General features: G+C 66.2%; 1 protein-coding gene across 6 annotated transcripts; it reads left to right on the plus strand.

Moving 5' to 3' along the window:
• Positions 1 to 54: 54 nt before the first annotated feature.
• Positions 55 to 21,063, plus strand: GALNS (galactosamine (N-acetyl)-6-sulfatase). Of its 6 annotated transcripts, none has more exons than XM_057713019.1 (16): positions 111 to 239; positions 1,927 to 2,079; positions 5,071 to 5,198; positions 6,240 to 6,363; positions 7,002 to 7,076; positions 7,475 to 7,577; positions 9,899 to 10,042; positions 11,247 to 11,313; positions 11,399 to 11,526; positions 11,799 to 11,938; positions 13,574 to 13,677; positions 13,977 to 14,113; positions 14,687 to 14,789; positions 17,296 to 17,417; positions 17,939 to 18,056; positions 20,092 to 21,063. In XM_057713019.1, the coding sequence occupies exons 4-16, from the start codon at positions 6,240 to 6,242 to the stop codon at positions 20,176 to 20,178; spliced, it is 1,452 nt and encodes a 483-aa protein (XP_057569002.1). In that variant the 5' UTR covers positions 111 to 239; positions 1,927 to 2,079; positions 5,071 to 5,198; the 3' UTR covers positions 20,179 to 21,063. The 6 variants fall into 6 exon arrangements, with proteins under 6 accessions (XP_057569001.1, XP_057569002.1, XP_057569004.1 ...); XM_057713021.1 differs by having other exon boundaries at positions 1,927 to 1,980; XM_057713020.1 differs by lacking the exon at positions 5,071 to 5,198.
• The last annotated feature ends 181 nt before the right edge of the window (positions 21,064 to 21,244 follow it).

Genomic DNA, 21,244 nt, shown 5'->3' on the forward strand with positions numbered 1-21,244 from the left:
GTGGCCTCGCCCCCGTCACTCAGCAGGCATGGCCCCGCCCCATCGCCCGGCCGGAAGGATCGCCCGCTTCGCCATCCGGGTTCCCGGCGCTCCCGGGCTCCGGGGTTCTCGGCGTGGTTGCCATGGCGGCGGTTGCTGCGGCGACGAGGTGGCAGATGCTTCTGGTGCTGAGCGCCGCGGGGCTGGGGGTCACGGGCGCCCCGCAGCGCCCTAACATCCTGCTCTTGCTCATGGACGACGTGAGTGCGGACGCGGGCCGGGTTCTCGGGAGGGCTGCGCTCCGGCGGGGGCTGGGGTCCGCCATCGGTGTGGGGGTCGCGCCTGGCCCTGCCGGCCGCAGCCTGGCTCGTGGGTGAAGCTGAAGGGAGGTGGTCGTGTCCAGGCGGGCCAGGAGAAGACCTTCCTGCACCGTTTCCTCCCCCACCCCTCCCGCGCCCAGACCAGCTTCGATGCTGGCCGCGCGAGGACCAGCTTCCCAGGACCCCTGCTCACGCCTGCTACCGCCCACTGCTGGGGGTGTCAGGGGCACGGAAGGGGTGCAGAGCTGACCAATACCCCCGCCTGCCTGCCTGCCCCTAGTGTCTCCTTGTGCCGCCTTTGGCCTGCTGGACCTGCCCTGCCCCAGGGCTGCCCCTGACCTCTTGGTCTGGCTGCTCCCATCCTGCTGAGATTTCTGGCCAGAGGTCAGGGCTCCGTGGGGCAAGGAAGAACTGAGGCGGAGGACTGTCCCCCGTTGGGTCATGTGTCGCCGCAGGCCCCGGGGCAGCCTGGTCTCACTTGTGGACCAGCGCTGTGCACGAGCTGAGGTGTCCGTGCGTTCTTTGCGACTTGTCCTGTGCTCCTTCCCAAGGAAGCAGGACGGTGTTTGCAGGGCATTTGGGGGATGTGAAATGGAGGCTCTGAAATGACTACGTGTGAGGCATTGGGGTAAAGCGGGGACACAGACAAACCTGGGTCCAGGTCCCTGCTCCTCTGAGCTGTGGGGGGACTGCAGCCCTTTGGGCTTCCCCTCTGCCCTGTCCTGAGGACTGAGGCAGGGCAGAGGGCCCTGCAGACCACCCCTAAACCCTCGAATCCGGGGTGATAACAGTGTCTGTGGTGAGGGGGGAGCCTGGATGGCTTCAGGGTGGGGTCGCCAGGAAGGCCAAGGCATGACTGGACGGTTAGAGCTTCCAGCACAGCCTCAACCTCTGGGGGACGACGGGGGTGCTGGAGCTTGAGTGCTGTCACCAATGGGCGCGATTTAATCCACGGTGCCTGTGTGACAAAACCTCCATCGAAACCCTAAGTAACAGGGTTGGAGGGGCCCAGAGAGGGCAGGGGCGCACCCAAACACCCCACCCGAGGCAGCTCTTCCGCCTGCTGTCCCTGAGCTGTGTCCTTGACAGTAACAGGTGACCGTAAACACAGCGCCCACCTGCATTCTGTGAGCCATTCTAGCAAATTATCCAACTGCGGGGGCGGGGTGGGGTGGGAGCCTGACTCACAGGAGGCCCAGGACTTGGGGCTGGCATCTGAAGTGGGGGCGGTGGTGCGGGGCTGAGCCCTTGGCCTGTGGGGTCCGATGCCAGGTCCAGGCTGCGTGGTTGGACCCCCGGCCGGTGCCGGAGACCAGAGAAGTGGTTGGTGTGGTCACCGCCCCCGCCCCCACCCCCGCTTTGGTGTCAGAAGTGTTGCGAATAAAAATAGCTCGAAGTTCCCCAAAAGGCCCGCAGAGATCCTCCCTGGAGCCTTTGGACCAAGGCCACGAGCCTCACGTGGTTGCTGGGTGGTCCCGGCTGGCCAGAATTGTGAGGGGCTATGTGTGAAAAACACACCCAGGCTTTAGAGACCTAGTACAAGAAAAAGACATGAAATATATATATATATCATGTAACATTTTTTTGTTATTAAAATAATTCTTTTTTCCAAAAACTTCACCTTTAGATGAGCCGGAAGGCAAAGATCGCAGACGCCCGTCTGTAGAGGCCCCACCCAGAGGTGACACAGCTGTGCTTTTCTTTAGTCATAACTGTTCAGACACGAACGGTTCAACGTGAGCAGGGGCCCCACAGCTCCCGGAGCCCGGCCCGCTGGCCGGTACGGAAACGTTGCTTCACGACGAACACGTGGCTTTTGGAAGGGCTCGCTGTGTCGGCGGCAGTCAGCCTTCTCACAGCTGAGGTTCCCGGGCGGAAAGGCTGGTGAAGTACCTAAGTCGTGGGGCGAGACTTAGCTGGGCACTGAGCCTCTGTAATTTCTGCCCCTTCCCTTCTCTCCAAGGTGATGGTTCAGTATGAAGGTTGATACTGCAGGCGTGTCGAGATGGTCGTTTTCTGGATTTAGGGAGCTAAGTAAATTACAGCCTGCGCCCGCACCCACTTGTTTCTTTTTGCCTGTTGCCGGGGCTGCCGGGGCTGCCGGGCCGCAGGCCTAGCTGGTGGCCCCCCGCTCTCTGTCGGAGGCCCTGCGTGGTGGAAAGGGACCGGTGCTGGGTGTGTCTTACTCCAGGGGCGCTGACCCGGGGTCCCGTCCGCCTGGGTGCCCAGTGTGTGCCCAGGAAGCGGGAACAGTGGGGCACAAGGCTCCGGCGCCCTTCCTCCCCTGTGCAGCTTCCTCCTGTGACTTTGGGGTTTTTGGCGGCTGAAGCCCGGAGAAGTCGGGAAGACCTCTGTCCTGGTCAGCGAATGACAGAAAACACACCCCAAGTGACTGTGGCAGACGTAGGGACTGCAGCCCTCCCGACTAGGCAGGCTTCAGGTCCCCCAGCTCTGTGTCCTCCCTGTGCTCGTCAGGCCCGGCGGAAGGCGCAGGCCCCGGTAGGCGTCAATCTGTGGAAGAGCTTAGAAGAGGCTGAGGAGCCTTCCTGCAGCGGCACTGACTCATCTCTGCTTTTTCAGGCTGATGGGTGGTGGGCCAGGACGTGGGGACGGAGCTCGCTCCCTCCTGCCCAGTTGGGCCCGAGCGCCGTCTGCATCGCGGTTCTCTACTTGCACAGCAGGACTGAGAAGGCCCGCCCGCGACTACCGGGAGGGGTAAAGCCGGGCCGGGCGGAGGCCGGCCCCTGCGTCCCCGCGGTGGGCCCCTCCAGCGGCTGCCCCGTCCTGCGCCTCCAGGGCCTTCCACGTGCGTCGAGGTGGACACGCGCGTGTGTGACGACCCTCGTAGCCACATGTGGCCCCTGCTCCGCTCAGAATCTTGACGTTCCCGCTGAGTAAAGGCCGAGGGCAGCAAGAGGACCTGGGCTCGGGGTCCCGGCTGCCTCGTACCCGCGGGTGGGCGGTCCGTGGGAGGGGGAGACCCCACCCAGGGCGCCGTGGAGGGTGGTCTCGTGGAGGCCCAGGCAGCCCTGCAAGGTGGATGGTAACACCTCTGTTTTATAGCCACGAAAGCCAACTGATAAGTAATAATGGATTTGAGTGAGCAGGAAAGAGCATGGCAGGCCAGTGACTGCGGCCGCAGAGAGGCTCCCCTGTAAATAGGGGAACCTTTGGCGCACCTGGGAACTAGGATTTGAGGAGTGTCCCGTTATTCCCTGTGCCTCCTGGGAGGCTGGGGTTCGGGTGGTGCCCGCGGGACCAGCCCCTCTGCCTCTCTCCGTGCCTCCTACCTGGCCCGTGGGTGAGGAACGGTGGCCCGCCTGTGCCCCGTGGGGGGCAGCGGGAAGGGGCCTGGACCTGTGGCCTCCCTGCAGGCCCCGTGTTCACTCCGGCTCCTGCTGTTGCCAGATGGAAAAGCCGTTTCCGTAACTTCAGAATAAACCACCTCCAAAGGGCCTCTGCGGCCTGAGGGTCTTTGAGAGCAGACTGCAGGGTCCCATAGCAGAGGCCCTGAGTCTCTGAGTGTCAGGACGGGCCTGAGGCTGGGAGAGGAGGGGAGACGCCCCCTCCTGGCTCTCCCTGATGAAGAGGGCGCCCTGTGAGCTTCTGTCCAGTGCAGGGGACGTGAGCACTTACAGGCAGGCCGCACACCTGCCCGGGACTACCCCAGGCACACCGGCACGCCTGGCCTCCGCGTGGGACCCGAGGCTGCCCGAGCCTCGTGCGTGCCGGCCCGGCTCTCCCCAACGTGTGCAGAGTCCGCCCCGAGCCCCTGGATCCTCCGGGTCAGCGCGGTGGCCGTGCGTCTCCGTGTAGACCTGCCGAGCCTGCTGTGGGCTGGCTGACCACAGCCTAGGCGTCTGGAGAGCGTTAGGGGGCTCCGGAGAGATGGGCACGGCCAGGCCTCTGCAGCACCCGGTGCCGGCGTGTTTCCAACGGCTCTACGGAGATGTCGTGTCCATCGTGCGCACGTCACTCGTGAGAGGGAGCGATTCCGAGGGTTCTAGCACCTTCGCAGCCCCTCCTGCCCTCCCCCCCTCCAGGAGGGGCTGGTTAAGCAGAGCCAGCTTGGAGGGGGCTGGGCGCGGCTGGAGAGTCCAGAGGGGAGCGGCGCCACGGGGGTGGGGGGTCGCTGTGCAGGGGTCGCCGGCCCCACGCCACTGGCTGCAGGAGGATGCGCCGGGTCAGAGAGGGACGTCACGTCCCGCTGCCCTTTTCGGGTTTTAGCGTTTTGTGATGGAAGTTGCCAGACGCACAGTGCGGTTGGAAGGCGGTTGCCGTGCACACCTGTCGCCCCGCCTGGACTCTGCCCGCTCCTTCTCCCAGCTGCCCATCTGTCCGTCTCTGCCCACGCGGTTTCATTTTGGCACAATGCGCATAACACGAATGTAGCCTTTTAACTTTTTTTTTTTAATATGTATTTACTTATTTGGCTTCTCTGAGTCTTAGTTGCAGCATGCGGGATCTTTAGGGGCGGCATGCGAACTCTTGGTTTTGGCATGCGGGATCTGTTCCCTGACCGGGGATCTAACCTGGGCCCCCTGCATGGGGAGTGTGGGGTCTTAACCACTGGACCTCCAGGGATGTTTCTACCCTTTAACATTTTCAAGCAGGCGCTCTGGTGCTGAGAGCCTTTAGCACATTCGCGAGCGTGTGCAGCCCTCCCCCAACCCCCAAGCCTCTTTCCCACCGGCAGTCACTCCCCTCCCCCTCCCCCAGCCCCTGGCACCTGCCCATCTGCTCCGTCCCCATGGACTTGCCTGTTCTGCAGGTTTCACGTCCATCGTACACCCTGTGGCCTCTTCTGCCTGGCTTCCCAGCAGCCCATTTTCAAGATTCCCTCCTGCCGTCGCGAGTGTGAGCACCCCGCTGGCCTGTAGGGTGCGTGTTAGTTTCCTGGTGAGTCACAGATGACCACAGGCCCCCCTTCCCGTCCTGGAGGCCAGAGTCTGAAGTCCGGGGGTCGCAGGGCCGGGCTCCCTCCGGAGGCTCCGAGGGAGGGGCCTTCCTGCCTCTTCCAGCTCCTGAGCTCCTTGGCTGGTGGCCGCGGCCCTCCAGGCTCTGCCTCCGTCGGGGAGACCCAGCCTCTCCTTGTGCGTCTGTCTTGTCTCTGTGTCCCCCCTCCTCACGAGGACCCCAGTCATTGCATTTAGGGCCACCCTAGTCCAGTGTGCCCTCATCTCAGCTAATTACACCTGCGTTTGCAGACACGGGTGTGTTCGCAGGTTCTGAGTGGTCATCCATTGGGGGCCACTGTTCACCCCAGCGCCAGATGGCAAGCCCACTGCCCGTGCGCTGTGGGTCAGTGACGGGCACGGGCTGTCTCCTTTGGGCCGTCGGGAGTCCTGCTGCTGTGGACATCCACGTGGGCTCTGGGTGCTGGGAGCCCAGTTCTCGGGGCAGCAAGCTCTAGAGGAGCAGAGGGTCTCAGGGCCTCGCTGCTGTTTTTATTTATTTATTTATCTATTTCTATTTAGTTATTTATTTTATCTTTGGCTGCGTCGGGTCTTGTTTGCTGTGCGTGGGCTTTCTCTGGTTGTGGTGAGCAGGGGCTACTCGTTGCTGCGGTACACTGGCTTCTCATTGCAGTGGCTTCTCCTGTTGTGGCACGCGGGCTCTGGAGCGCAGGCTCCAGTCACTGTGGCGCACGGGCTTAGTTGCTCCGCGCCATGTGGCATTCTTCCGGCCGAGGGATCGAACTGTGTCCCCTGCATTGGCAGGCGGACTCTTAACCATTGTGCTACCAGGGAAGCCCTCGCTGCTGTTTTTAAATGTGAATTTGCACCGCGGAGTACGACAGAGCACGCGGAGCCAGGAGGAGGCGGGCGCGTGGTGTCTGCACGGGGGAGCCGCTGACTGCACACTGGCCACACTTGGGGTGCACCAGGCCTGCAGCTCCAGTTGGGTTCTCATCCCAGCTCCACACGCTCTTTCCTACAGATGGGGTGGGGCGACCTGGGGGTGTATGGAGAACCTTCCAGAGAGACCCCGAATCTGGACCGGATGGCTGCAGAAGGGATGCTCTTCCCGAACTTCTACACGGCCAGCCCCCTGTGCTCCCCGTGTAAGTCAGGGCCAGCTCAGGCCACCAGGGCATGGGGACGGGGGCAGGGCACGGGGAGGGGCGGGCACGGAGCGTGGAGACAGAGGTGGGGGGTGGGGGGACATGTAGACCAGGAAGTGGGACGCAGGGGCACGTGGGGAGGGGCGCGGGGGGCGGCAGCCCCGACGCGGGTGTCAGCAGCCCCGACGCGGGTGTCAGCTCCACCCGTGCTGCCTCCACGTGGCAGAGGGTTGGCAGGTGGGGTGTGGCCTTTTCCTTCGGATCCTGGCCCCCAGGAGCACCCGGGCTCCGTGCCGTGGGGGACGTGGGGCCATCGGGAGCCTCTGGGGACGTTTGAGGCGCAGGTGGCCGCCTCGGCGGTGGCTGTTGCTTTGCGGAGCTGAGTGCCGGGGCTGGTTTGGGGGAGGAAGTGATTGTCAGCGGGGTGGAGGCTCCCGCAGGTGGCGAGACTCTGTCACCTTGAGGACGCGTGCCCTGGGTGGGGCAGCGCACGAGGGTGGCTGCGGGCGGTCCCGGAGCGAGCGAGGGGGGGCTGCGGCCGCCGGGCTGTGCGGGGGGGCCTCCCTCTCTCTCTCTCAGTCCCCCTCTCGCTGCCGGATGTGTGACCCGTTTGTTTCTGTCACGACCCCTCCGCATAGCCAGGGCGGCTCTGCTCACCGGCCGTCTGCCCATCCGCAGCGGCTTCTACACCACCAACGGGCACGCCAGGAACGGTAGGCTGCGCCCTGGGGCCGGGGCGGGCGGGCGTCTGTCAGCTGCCCTCGCGGGCGACCTGGCGTCTCCCAAGCGCGCTCACTGCCCGGGGTGGAGGGCTCTGTCTGGGTTGTCACTGACCGGAAGGCAGCTGCAGAGCCTCCATCAGAAACAACGATGTAGGCATGTGGGGAGGACGTGAGGGTGGGGCCGGCTCCCTCCCTGTCCCGGGGGGCGGGGGGCCGGGCAGCCGGCTCTAGGGCGGGCTCCCCGACCAGGCGGGACGTCACGTGGCCCTCGGGGCACTGCTGTCGGGTAGCGGTGCTGACTGAGCAGCGGCCGGAAGACCAGGGCTCCGCGCCTGGACCGCGGGTGCAGGCCTGCCCTGTGCCGGCTCACACGCGGCCTCGCCCCGCAGCCTACACACCGCAGGAGATGGTGGGCGGCATCCCAGACGCGGAGATCCTGCTGCCGGAGCTGCTGAAGGGGGCCGGCTACGCCTGCAAGATCGTGGGCAAGTGGTGAGCGCTCGCCGCACGGGCCTCTCGGGGGAGAGTGCAGGCCTTGGATTCCAGGTCTGCTAAGGCGTCCAAAGCGTCCCTTTAAAAGCTGGTGTGGCCGTGCCCGTGGGATCTCCCGTGGTGAAGCTGGGGTCGTGGCTGCCACGGCATCAGCAGAGGAGCCACGTTATCGGACACGTGTGCTGTCGCAGTGACACATCAGCAGGCGCAGGGGCTCTGTCTGGTGGTGAAACCAACACGCGAGGAGCGGGTAGCGGGGTGGTCGTGTGGTGTGGAGTCATCGGGGTCAAGCGGTCGTGAAAGATCACGTTGTACGCGGTGCCGTGCAGTTACACGGTTAAGCCTGTTACATGGCTTTCCTCCTCGTCCCCAGGGATGCCTGAGTACGCAGCCCTAGAGGTTGGAATAAAAGTCAGATGTCCCCTCTTTCCCCTCCCAAGTGTTGGAGCCCTTGGAGACCAAGCCTGCTTCCTACAGGAAGCCTTCCCTGACTTCCCAGCCCTGATTGTCTCTCCTTTGCCGCTGCTGCAGTTCAGGCGCTCTCCCCTTAACCCCTCTGGCACGCGCCTTCTCAAGGGCGAGCACCTCATCTGTGCCCCTTTGGGACTGCTGCTCTGCGCAGTTGACAGTCGTGGTGATGGGGGCTCTGCAGAGACCGGGAGAGGAGTCCTCAGGGAAGCTGGGCATCTGGAGGCCACCTCACGAGCATTTCCTTGCTCCCGAGATGAGCTGGGAGCTGTTCTGCTAAGCGGTCGAGCCTGGAGGCGGCGGTGGCTGCAGAGCTGACGAGGGTGCGCGGGTCGTGGGAGCCTGCAGAGCCGCAGTGGTGCCGGGAAGGCCCGGGGGATGGTGGCAGGGCAGCTGCAAGGCCCGCCAGGGCCGCGCCCACAGAGGGAGGAGCCCCCGTGATGGCTGGCGCTCTCTCCCCAGCCTGGCGGTTCTGCCCTGGTCCAGTGGCCTCCCCTTTGTGGTCACTGACTCGGGGCAGCTGGAGCTGCACTAGGAACCTGTGCTCACAAGCTCCTAAGACAGGCGGACCCCGGAGCAGGGAGGATGCGGCAGGGCCTGGAGAAGCATCCAGGTGCACTCGGGGAGGTGGGCGCAGTGCTGGTGGACAGGCTCGGGTCAGGGCAGCCGTGGCCCATGGGAGGATGACTCTGGGAGGCCCAGGGCAGGGGGTCAGCCCCTCCTCGGCCAGGTGGGGGTCCTGGTCTCAGCAGGGTCCCGTCAGGGCTGCAGTGGGTGTTGGTGGCCGTGGCCGCACTGCCTGACAGCCAGCCTCAGGCCCCAGCACCACGGGTCCGGTTTCCTCGGCCTGACCACGGCCTGGGTGGACGGAGTCTGGGCTCCCGCGAGGGGCTGCCCCGAGGCCCAGGGGCCGGACGTGGTGGCTCTCATGTCACTGGCGGGCCGTGCTGACCCCGTGGCTGCTCTGGGACCAGCACTTTGAACGGATAGCTTCACACAAGCCGGACCTTCGTGGGTGTTTCTGTTCAATGAAGGCCGTTTGCGCTGAAGGACGCAGGCCCGCGAGTGTCACACCCAGCGGTGTCCCGCGTGGCGGGGGCGTTGTAGCTGCGGGCCCAGAGAGGACGCACAGGGCGCAGCTGGCTCTCCTCTACAGAGACGGTGCTCAGGACAGAGCCCGCGCGGTGCCCCCGGCACAGGGGCTGCAGAGGCAGAGCGTTTCAGCAGGGGGACCGAGAGGGTCGCTTCGTGGCACCCAGACGCCGCTGCCGGCCAGCTCAGCTCCTGCCCCGTCCTGCCCTGCGGCCCCGCGCCGTGTCCACCTTGACCGAGTGACCGAGTTGCGAGGCAAGCTCACGGTGACCTGAGGTCCGCCCGACGCGGCGCAGGGCCCCCCGCTGCTGTGCTGGTGACCCTGCCTGCGCGAGGCTTTCTGCAAACGTGACCCCAGGAAACCCGTCCACTTCCCAGGGTGAAGGCATCTTGCCCCGAAACCCCTTCTCTAAGCGGCGCCACCTCAAGAGAGACCCTCCCGCTGGCGGGAGGACCCATGTGAGGCGCCGTGGGTGGGAGCGGGGGGCAGGGGCGGGCCCCGGCCCCGCAGGCACGCTGCCGTGTTCTCTGCTCGCCTGTCCTGGCGGCTCCTGCCCAGGGCGCGAGCGGGATGCCTGGGACCTGGCCGCTGTCGCCTGGGCGGACCGCGCAGGCGGGCCAGCGAGGCCGCGGGCACCGGGCTCGGCTCACCTGGGGCCGGAGCCCTGTCTCCGGAGCCGTTCTCTGCCGGCGAGGGGGCTGCCGCCTGGAGCCCCAGGCGCCACGCGGGGTTCCTGACGTTCCCCGGGTTCCTGTCCTAGGCACCTGGGCCACAGGCCGCAGTTCCACCCCCTGAAGCACGGATTCGACGAGTGGTTTGGATCCCCCAACTGTCACTTTGGACCTTATGACAACAAGGCCAGGCCCAACATCCCTGTGTACCGGGACCGGGAGATGGTCGGCAGGTAACCGGCCCACCCGCCGGGGCCGCGGGCACCCCTCTGGCCGCTCCTCATCCTGCGACCTCTGGCTTATGAGAGCCGCGCCTCCCGGGCTTCTAACCGTCTCAGGGAATGTGGTGGGGGCCCCAGGTGCTCCCCGGAGCGCGGCGCGCCACGCGGCTCCCAGCCTTCGGGCCTGGCCCCTGCCACCCCGGCGGCGGGAGGGGGCCGCGCTCCGGGCGGTCAGCCCCGCTCCGAGCCGCTGTCTGGGGGCTGTTGGCTGCAGGACTGACCTGGTCTGGCCAATGGGCAGCTGTGAACAGGCCCCGGTCTTTCTTGAGTCTTCTTTGGCTTTACCTTCCCTTTCTTTCTTCCATTTTTATTTTTTATTTTTTATTAATTAATTAATTAATTTAAAGAATTAAAAAAATAAATTTATTTATTTGTTGGCTGCGTTGGGTCTTTGTTGCTGCGTGAAGGCTTTCTCTAGTTGCCGCGAGGGGGGCTCCTCTTTGCTGCGGTGCGCGGGCTTCTCATTTCAGTGGCTTCTCTTGTTGCAGAGCACGGGCTCTAGGCACGCGGGATTCAGTAGTTGCGGTGCGTGGGCTCAGTAGTTGAGGCACACGGGCTCAATAGGTGTGGCTCGCAGGCTCTAGAGCACAGGCTCAGTAGTTGTGGCGCAGGGGATTCGTTGCTCCACAGCATGTGGGATCTTCCCAGACCAGGGCTTGAACCCGTGTCCCCTGCATTGGCAGGTGGATTCTTAACCTCTGCACCACCAGGGAAGTCCCTCTTCCTTTTTTGTTATTTTTGTTTTGGTCGAGGCCTGGTACACGTGAGTGGACCGCAGAGCTGGGCCAGCGTTGCTGGGGTGTAACTCGCCCAGTACCCCCAACCCCCATCGCAGACCGCCTCCATCCCCCGGCAGAGAGGCCCCACGCCTGTGAGCCGTGCCTCTGTGTCTGCGGACCCACTGCTTCCTCTCTCGCTGTCCTGCCTGTCCTTATGTGGGGCTCCCCCCCTTCTCCCAGACGGCGGGGTCACCGGGGCACCCGCCTCAGCCCCACCGGGTCCCTGTCGGGCCTGGGAGCTTCCGGGCTCTGGTTTTGTTCACGACGGGCCGTTTCCATCTCTTTTAAATGAGGCCCGTGACTTTGCCGGGAAATCGGGGAGGGGGGGCTTTCCTGCCCTGAAGGCTGATTTCCGTCTGGATCTGTATTGTTTTCAGATTTTACGAGGAATTTCCCATTAACCTGAAGACGGGAGAAGCCAACCTCACCCAGATCTACCTACAGGTGCCGGCAGTGGGGCCCGGGCAGGCTCTGGGCGGGAGGCGGGCCGGGGGCAGGGGAGACGGCAGGCCCCTGTCCTTCTCCGCAGGAAGCGCTGGATTTCATTCGGAGGCAGCAGGCAGCTCCCCGCCCCTTCTTTCTCTACTGGGCCATCGACGCTACCCACGCGCCTGTTTATGCCTCCAGGCCTTTCCTGGGCACCAGCCAGCGAGGGCGGTGAGTCCTTGGTCGCAGAGACCTGGGCCCTCCTGCGCCGTGGGGCGGGGGGGGTCAGCTGCGCTTGATTACCTCCCAGGGCAGGGCCCTCAGCCCCGTCGTCAGCTGCAGACAGAGCGAAGCCTCTGTGCCTCTGGGGTGGTGGAGGGAGGGTCGGCCCTGCCCGGTCCCCTCTGAGACGCGACGGCGATGCCCCCTCCTCTTCCGTGACGGCAGCCCCGGCTTGTCCCTCCCCGAGGTTCAGCTGCCCTCCGGCCCCCTCCTTCCCGCAGGTACGGGGACGCCGTCAGGGAGATTGACGACAGCGTGGGGAGGGTCCTGCGCCTCCTGCGGGACCTGGGCGTCGCGGAGAACACCTTTGTCTTCTTCACGTCCGACAACGGTGCCGCCCTCGTTTCTGCGCCCAGACAAGGCAGGTGCCTCGAGCGGACGGACGGGCCGAGTGTGTGGGGCTCGGCCTCGGGGAGGGAGGGGCGCCGGCAAGCCCCCAGGCCCGTGGCCGCGGCGCTGCGCCCACCGCCAGGCGTGGCTGGCAACCCCCCAGGTGCCGGGTCGGGAGGGGCCGCTCGAGGGGGCGGGGAGGACAGCGGCCGCGGCCCTCGCCTGCTCCTGACCCTGCGCTGGCCGGCCCGCTCCCTGGTCACGTGCAGTTTTTCTCTCTGAAGCTGCAATGTCCCCATCAGCGTTTCTGTCTTGATCTCAGCTGTAACTCAGCAACCGCTGTCTCGTGACTGGACACGTCTGCACCCTTTTCTGTGTTTCGGGACCTCTCTTCCTGTGGGGGGGCAGTGACCTTCCGGCCGCCAGGCCCAGGCTCAGTGCCCAGCCCTGCCCCTTGGAAACACCCTCCCAGGCCTCGTGGGGGGTGGTGTTCCAGGGGGACGCTCCGCAGCCCCGCGGTGCGGGCCACGGGGGCCGCCCGGAGCCCCTGGTGCAGTGAGGGGGGTGCCCGCTCCCGCCCAGCCTCGCCCTGTGTGCCCTGCCAGGCCTGGAGGCCTCCTGAGGATCTGATCGCCGGGGCTCTCAGGCCTGAGGCTTTTCTGCCTGGCGGAGCAAGGTTGTTTCAGGGTCCTGTAAGGGTCTCACACTCTCAGGAGGGGTCTCTTTGTCCCTTTCTTCTTAGAAAGGCTGGGGCCCCGGTGGGGCTCTGCGTCCCTCAGCTCTGGAAGGAAGGCCGCCGGCAGCAGGGAAGCGCACGGGCCGGGCCTGCGTGGGGAGGCGCCGGGGGACCCTGCAGCCGCGTGGCCCTGGGGGAGGGGGGAGGGGTCTCCAGGGACAGGAGCAGTGCAGCCGGCTTAGGCCGAGCGGGGGCTGCGGGGCCTGCACAAGGCCGTGAAGACCCGGGGGCCCACCCACAGCTGCGGAAGCCGCGGCGGGAGAGAAGGAGCCCTTGTCCCCCTCTGGCCTGTGACCCTCGTTGGCCCGTGCCGACCGGCGAGGGGGCCTCGGGCTGCGGAGCAGGGACTAGCCCCAGGGCCGCTGCCGGGACGCTGGGCTGCTGTGTTCACCGCCGCGTGCTCAGTGCCCGAGGTTGTGGGAGGTTCCGTCCGTCACGGGCGCGAGCCAGGCCACACGATTAGCCAGGGCTGCACGGTGCCCTCCGCACCGCCACAGTGGCTTCAGGGGCCGCCTGCCCCAAGCGGGGCGTGTGAGAGACGCGGGAGCTGCACACAGGCTGCTCGTGCACAATGAGATTCAGGGGAGCGGCACCTGCCAGGCCCGGGGTCGGGACTCTGGCTGCGTTTGCACGTCTTTCACTAACACGTCTGCGTGCTCCGTGTGCGTGTGGTTGCCGTCCATGGGGGCAGCGCCTGACGACCGCAGCTCTAGGTCAGGGCCGTCTCCAGGCACTCTGACCTTGAACTTGAGGCCCGAACCCCAGGGCTGGTCCTTCGTCCCCACGATGGCCTCAGTGTCTCAGCAGTGTCACCTCCGAAGGGCTGGGCGGGGAGCCAGGTGAACACACGTGTCCTGAGGGCGCGTGTCTGGTGGGGCGTGTGTGGCCCTGGGCGCTCGGGCACGTGGTCTGATGGGCGACTGTCTCCAGGTGGCAGCAACGGGCCCTTTCTGTGCGGGAAGGAGACCACGTTTGAAGGTGGCATGAGGGAGCCTGCGATCGCCTGGTGGCCGGGGCGCATCCCTGCCGGCCAGGTGAGTCAGAGCTGGCCTTGCGCCAGGCCCGCGGTCAGCCTGGGCGCGAAGCCTCAGTCCCCGCGCTGGCCTGCTCCCTGTGCTCACTCTGCCATGCACCCGTGTCCTCAGCCAGGGAAGGCCTCTGTTTCGTATGTGTGGACACGCTGCGGGATGTGTGCGTGTGCGGTGTGTGCATGTGTGCGTGTGTGGTGCGTGCGTGTGTCAGCGTGCGCGCCCGGGGACCTGGCCCTGGCCGCCACCCGCGCGGGGCGGGGCGGGGCGGGCGTCCTGAGCGCAGCTGGGCTGGCCCCTCGCAGGTGAGCCACCAGCTGGGCAGCATCATGGACCTGTTCACCACCAGCCTGTCCCTCGCGGGCCTGGAGCCACCCAGGGACAGGCCCGTCGACGGCCTGGACCTCCTCCCTGCCATGCTGCAGGGCCGCCTGACGGACAGGTAGGTTCCCACGGGGCACCTGCACCTCCTCCTGGCACCCAGCACCTGGTTCTGCAGCCGCGCTGGCTGACGTGGCAGGTGTCCTCGCCCAGCGGGAGGCGAGACCCGGGGACTGTGGCATGACACGCGTGGTGGGGGTGGAGGCCTCGTTCACCCCGCGGTGTCCCTCACCTCCTGCCCGGCCCCAGCCTACATCCAGCTCCGCACCGGGACGCTGTCCGGAGACGGTGTCTCTAGCTCAAGCCCAGCTACTATTTTGCTCAAAACAAAAGCGCTTCCTAGGCTGCTGTGAAGGGCGTGGATTCTAAAGCGTGACTAGTGTGGCCAGGGCAGGCGTACAGCCGGGGTGGACGGCTCGCTGTCTCTTCTGTCTTGAAACCTGGGGTGAGCGCTTGTCACTGGCAGGGGTGGGGGTGCTGGCCGCCACAGGCGTCCCCGCAGACCCTCCTGCCAGCCCAAGCGCGGACCCCTTTTCTCTGCACCAGCCTCGCAGCACCACGTGTGAGGGCGCGGCTGTGGGCGCTGCCCCGCAGCCTGGGGACCTGTCACCTGACCCTGCCTGTGCCCCGACAGGCCCATATTCTATTACCGTGGCAACACGCTGATGGCGGTCACCCTCGGCCCGTACAAGGCGCACTTCTGGACCTGGACCAATTCCTGGGAGGAGTTCAGCCAGGTGAGGGGCTCCGGCTCCGTGGACGCCTCGTCCCACGCTGGGGGGGCCTCTGTGCCCCCGGCTCGTGTGTTGACCTGCTGTCGGGGACTTGGGGGCGACGACGTGTAGCCACGAGAACGGCACCCGCCCAGACCCGGCTCAGACGCCGAGGGGCCGGGAGGCCTGGGGTGCCCGCCCGAGAGAGCCCGCGGCCGGGGGCGTGGCAGCTCTTCTCCCTCCCAGGCCCCCCCCACGGGGTCCCCGTGGCGGGCTGCACGGCGCGCTGGCCCGCTGGGAGCGCCCCCGCAGACCCCCGTGGGCTGTCGGGCCTCTTGAGGGCAGGCCGGCCAGCCCAGCCCCACCCCGGCCAGGACCCAGAGGGGCCGGGGGAGCCTCCTGCAGCCCAGAAGGTCTGCTCGCGGCGAGCAGCCGCCCGCACGGCCTGTGCTGACGCGGCCACGTGCACGGTGCGGCCGGACAGCGTCAGGAGAGGCACCTCCGCGTGGCCGCGTGGCCCCGCACGTGGGGCCCAGCGGGGGGCGCTGCCTCCGTTGCCGAGGTGGCCTGCGGGGCTCCTGGCTGGTCTGGTCCGCACGGCCTCTGTCGCGCGAAACTCCCGGCTCTTCCACAAGGCGCGCAGGCGTCGGGGTCCCTCCTGGGCTGGGTTCGCGCAGCTGCGACGGCTGCGGTTCCGTTCGGGTGCCTGGGGGGGCGGGGGGAAGGCCCTTCTCCCTGCGCAGACCAGAGGCCGGGCGGGAGGGGTGTGCGCAGTCAGGAGGGGCCCCCAAGACTGACTGTGACAGTGGCCTCACGGCCGCCAGCACCTCCCCGGGCTGCAGGGAGACGCGCGTCTGCCTCTTCCCCTCGCTTCCGGGCGGACAGCACAGGTGGGGCAGCCTTGTCCGCGGGCCACGTCCCGAGGCCGGGGGCGTGGCTCGGCGGGGGGTGCGGGTCTGGGGTCCCCGGGTGCAGGGCTCGCCCGCGGCCCCCTGGTCTGGGGCGTCTCGCACCTGCTCTTGACCCCCCACCCCCCAGCGCCTGTGGGCCCACCTGCCCGCGTCCCGGGTCAGGTACAGGACGGGGAGGGGAAGGGGGCACCTGCCCTGTGCCAGGCCGGGTGCCACGGTCCCCGACAAGCCCGGGACCTCCCCTCGTGGGGTGTGTGAGGCCCGGGGCCCGAGGCGGGGGGAGGACCCGTGTGTCCGCGCATTTCTGGACTAAACCCACGAGCGTCCGCTCGAGGGCGCGGCTCGCCTCCTCCCTCCTTCCCGTCCTCCCGAAGCCAGTGCTGCTGGGGCAGGGCTCCCCGCGCCCTCTGCCTGGCTCCGCGGGGGCTCCGCGGCGGGGCCCCCGGGCCGAGTCCTCCCTCCTGCGGGCCGTCGTGAGAGAAGAATCCTGTACTGATGAGTGGGGTCTTAATGAAATAGCTTATTTGATTTGCTTCCAAATTATAACTTGTGTCTTCTGTCTAGACTTAGATTCTTGTCCATGAACTGCTCAGCTTTTTTTATGTGGTTGTTTCTCCCACTGTTAAATCCACGTTCGTTCTGCAGCCAGTGTGCTCCCAGCAGGTCAGAGGGTCGCCCACTTGGGACCCACCCGGGTGTCCGTTCTCGGCCGCCCTCAACAGCTTAGATCGCAGCTGCGTACGCGGGGGTTTACAGCTCAGAGCAGACAGATGGAATCTCGTGCTCCTCACCTCCCTGCTTTACTGGAAAGCAGGGTACTCACTGCTGCCCTGACCAGCTGTCCAGGACAGACACACGGTTGTTGGGAGGATTGCCCGTCAGAGCGCACGGATGCCTGCAGGAGAGGCAGGAGGCACGTCTCTGTCCCCAGCCCCGTTTTAGGGTTTACGTGCCTGGCCACGGCCCCTCCAGACCCGTAAACAGTGTCCCACGTTGGCTGGAGACCAGTGCCCAGGTGCTTACGGGGCCCTGGGGTCCCCAGTGCTTCTGGAGGGCAGCCCTTGGCCTCACCCAGCTCCACCCGGATGGCAACAGGCCTCTCCCTGAACCAAGTCAGGGAGCCCCGAGGGGCAGCCTTCAAGCCTGGGGGACACGCTGGCACGGGAACCCCATCTCACACGTGCATCAAAGGCTGAACCCCGAGGGCAGTGGGCTCCTGGAGGGCACGGAGCAGGGCTGCCCCTGAGCCTGGTGGGGAAGATGGCTCATCCCTGGGTCACCTGTGTCTCCTCTGGCTCTCAGGCCCGTGGTCCCTCCTTCTCAGCCAGCCAAGGAGTCTCGGGGGAATGCTGACCTCTGTCCGCCTCATCTGCTACGAAGCAGATAGGGTGGACGTGAAAAGCTTTGCTCTAAAAATTAGATGGAAGATAGACTAAAATATTTTAAAGAGATTCACCGCCCCCCCTCCCCCCCAAAAAAAGTGCTGAAGACCTAGGGGATGGTGAACAGGGCAGGTGGCGCAGCTCTGGGCCGGGTGGTGGTGGGAAGGCTCTGTTGGCTCCGGGCAACCTGTGACCTACACGCGGAGGCTCACCTGTGCCCCCGGGCTCTCCTTTCAGGGCGTTGATTTCTGCCCCGGGCAGAACGTCTCGGGGGTCACCACCCACTCGCAGGAGGAGCACACGAAGCTGCCCCTGGTCTTCCACCTGGGGCGAGACCCCGGGGAGAGGTACCCTCTCAGGTGAGCCAGGGCACCGGGGGGCTCTGAGCTGGAGGTTACCGGGCCCCAGGTCCCCTTGTGGGGCGCGTGCCACCGACTGAGCAGGGCACCGAGGTCCCGGAAGTCACATGGCCTCAGGGCGATCAGGGCAGGACCAGCTGCTCTGAGAGAAACGACCCGGGGCCGGAGGATTAAAAGGGACTTTGAGGCAGGAAAGAGCGAGGGGCTGCAGAGCCCGTGCAGCTCCGGGCGCCCACAACGGCGGGCAGTGCCCCGGTGGTCCCGGCTGAGCCGCCGCCTGCAGGGTCGCGGCTGCCGTGCGGGTCGCGCAGCTCGGCCTGAACCTCCTCTGCTGGGCGGTTCCTGGGGCGCACGGGGTTCCCGGGGTGCATGGGCGGACGGGCGGGGCAAGGTGGGGGCCACAGCCCCAGCTGCTCTTCCCAGGAGGCTGCTGGTCCCTCCGTCTCCCTCCCTCCTGGGTGGGCTGCCCACTCGCTCTGTCCCTCCGTCCACCTGGGTGACCCGGCGCCCCTTACCTACAGCATCGCCAGCACCGAGTACCTGGACGCCCTTCGCAGGATCACCCCGGTGGTCCAGCAGCACCAGGAGACCTTGGTCCCCGGACAGCCCCAGCTCAACGTGTGCAACCAGGCTGTTATGGTGAGTGTTTACAAGCTCGGACTGGGGGGGGGGTGTCCCAAGGCCACCTGGGTGCTGACCGGTCTGCTGCAGACACGCACCCTGCTTCCCTCCGGCTGCTCTGTCTCCGACCGCACAGAGGGACGGGGCCACTTGGCTCCCCTGCAGGTGCTGGACGAGACACACCCGTGTGGGACGTGGGCGTGGACAGGCTGGGCGGGCGGCCTGGCGTGCGGCCAGCCCGTGGGCCACCTCCCAGCACAGCCTTCTCCAGTTCCATGGGGGGCCCACCCACAAGTCTGTCCCATAACTGGGGTGTCTGTGTAGCCCCCTGCTCCACAAAGACGGGTGATCTCAGGTGCCTGTGGCAGAAGCTCCAGCAGCACCCCAAAACCCACAGAGCAAAGCCAGCAGCTTAGCCCGGCTTCCAGCCCACGAGCCCCCTCCCCGCACACCCCGCTCCCCAGACCCGCCAGGCCGTTGTGGGGACGCTGCCTGGAGCCAGGAAGGGACTGTGTGAGCAGGGCGGGCGGGTGTGCTGGGGGCTGAAGGGCGGCGCCCTCCCCAGGGGTGAGGAGTATCAGAGGTGGGTGCCCTTGGGGGCGGCTGAGGGCTGCTGGCCAGGGCCAGTGGGGCGGCCTGGTCTCTGTCATCCACATCTGGGGCTCACGGGGGAAGACATTCAGGCCGGGGGCCAGCAGGGGCTCCCCTTTCCCTCGGAAGGACGCCAGGCTGGCACTCTGGCCTCTGGACTCAGCAGTGGGGCAGGGGGGCCCTGTCTTAGGACCACCCAGATCCCTCGGGTCCAAGGAGCCTGAGAGACCCCCACGTAGGGAGGAGCCCCTGGTGCCCCTCCAAGCCCGTCCTCTGTGACGCAGTGCTGTCCCCACCCCAACACGCCATCTCCGTCACGCCTGCCCTGTGGGCCAAGTCTCCAGGTAGCAGCGGTTGCCTGGTGGCAGAGACCAAAGGGGTCTTAGTGACAGCAGGGGAGATGGGGACGGACTGACCTGGCCGGGGCGCTGCCGCCACCTCCTGGGCATGGCGGGAACTGCCATGGCCCCTCAGCCCCTGGAACAGGAGAAAGCAGGGACCCTCTCTCCCAGTGAGCTGAGGACCCTGGAACAGCGTGGCTTGGCCTCAGACTCTGAAGCGAACACTGCGACCGGAGAGGGGCATGGACTTACACATGTGGCGACACGTGTGGGCGTGTACATCTGCATGCACGCGAGCGTGCAAAGCCCTCCTTGGTCCCGGGCCAGCGGGGAAGACTCTGGGTGGTGTCTTCTGCTCTTGGGACAGGAGTAGCCCATGCAGCCTGCCTCCCTAGAGCTTCCCCAGACACCCTCCCCAGCCCCCAGGCTCGCAGGCTGTGCCCAGAATCTGCTTTCTGCATGCATCCGGCCCCTTTCTCTGCTCTGCCTCAAAGGTTGGGAACTGCTTCCTTATCTAAACCTGGCCCTGCTGGGTGGCCCATGTGAGGCAAGGCCCAGCTGCTGCTGTTCAGGGCGGGGGAGGGCTTTACCCGTGGTTCAGCTCTGGGCCTGGCAGGGGCAGCAGTGGGGGGAGGGCCCCCCGGGCGATTCTGGGGATGGGGACACCTCCTGGGTGGGGGACACGGCGAAGCCACCAAGGCTCCCTCTCGGGCAGGGGTGTCCTGCTGCCAGGAAATCATGGCCACATAAAGCAAGTCTGCCCACAAAGTGGGCAGCTCTGAATCGGGCAGCTCTCCCTGGGGCACGAGGCCACCGCCTGTAGCGCTTAGTGGGGAAGGCTGCCCTGCCGCCACCCGCCCGCCCCTGGCCCCGGCCGTGGGGCTGTGCAGGCCATGGCTGTGGGCAGTTAGCAGACTGTCCCCTTCAGTGACGGGTCTCCTGTGCCGGCCTCAGGCATTGAGTGGCCTCCAGGCCAGGAGGAGACAGGTGGTGCACACTGCAGCCTCCCTCCGCCGGGGAGGGCGGGCCACGCGCCTGGGCAGGGCAGGAGTCTGAAAAGTGCTGAGTCCAGAAGTGCTTGGATTAACTGCATGTCCTCTTTCTGAACTTTCGTTAACCAGAACTGGGCGCCCCCGGGCTGCGAAAAGTTAGGGAAGTGCCTGACACCCCCGGAGTCTGTCCCGGAGAAGTGCTCCTGGCCCCACTAGCACCTGCTTGGGCTCAGGCCAGACCGGGGTAGGAAGGCTCTGGCCTCAGGGCTCCTGTGCTGGAAGAGCCCCAACTCCCTCTGCCCTGCCGGCTGTCAGACGGATGTCACCTGTAGCCAGCAGCGGGACCTGCAAGTCTATGCCTGCCCGAGCCTGGCGCTGGAGTCACTCCCCGGCCCACCTGGCCTGCCTGACCCTGCCGCCTCGGGCCCACATCAGCCCCTGAACTGGAGGCTGCCCGCCGCACGTCCTCCCACTCTGCTCCGGCTACCTCCCGGCTCCCTCGTCGAGGGCCCGAGCTCCGTCCCAGGACCCAGAGGCCGTGACTCGCCGTGGTTGGCCATGAGTTGCCGTGGTTGCCCCCACAGTCCCCTCGGGGACTTCAGCCCCGGTGTCAAGGACAGCCATGCCAATCCTGTGTTGCCCCTTGGCGCTGTGCACAGGTGATACCCCAGTACCCCTCTCCTACGTACCTCCCCCCCCATGGTGAACAAGAAGGGAGAGGAGGCCAAGGGCCTCCCTGACCAGGCCTCAACAGCCAAGGCCTCCCTAGTCCAGCGGGGACAGCTGATGCCACCACCTTACTTAGAGATCCAGACCCCCGACCCCAGCACACTCTGGGGCCTCTCTGTACCTCAGAGGTGCCCTGTCTGCCCTCCCCTCCTTGAGCCCAGGGTGGCAGAAGTGATGAACCCGTTCACCGGTGAAGTCAGGAGAGCCTGAGCAGGCCTGTGTAGGCCTCCAGGGAGCCCAGCCTGAAGGCCCGTGGGCCATTTCCACTGCGTGGGGTTTCCATTCTGCAGACGGTCCCGCCAGCTCTGTACTGTTGTAACACTTGGGAAGTGACTAAGTGAGCAGGTGTAGAATAAAGTAACAAGCATTTTAGGCTTTTCTGTGTTTTTAATGAAATTCTGTTTGGCAGACGTGTCCCCGCCGGATGCCACTGTGGGGGCTGGAGTGGGCCCGGCCAAGCGTTCCGTCCCTGCCTCCCCTGCTGCGCTCGCCCTGCGGGCCCCGGGGAGCCGGCACCGAACGCCCGGGCTTCCACCTCTGGCTCGCCCCTCCC

This window comes from Hippopotamus amphibius, chromosome 16, assembly GCF_030028045.1.
Source record: "Hippopotamus amphibius kiboko isolate mHipAmp2 chromosome 16, mHipAmp2.hap2, whole genome shotgun sequence".
Lineage (NCBI taxonomy): Eukaryota > Metazoa > Chordata > Mammalia > Artiodactyla > Hippopotamidae > Hippopotamus > Hippopotamus amphibius.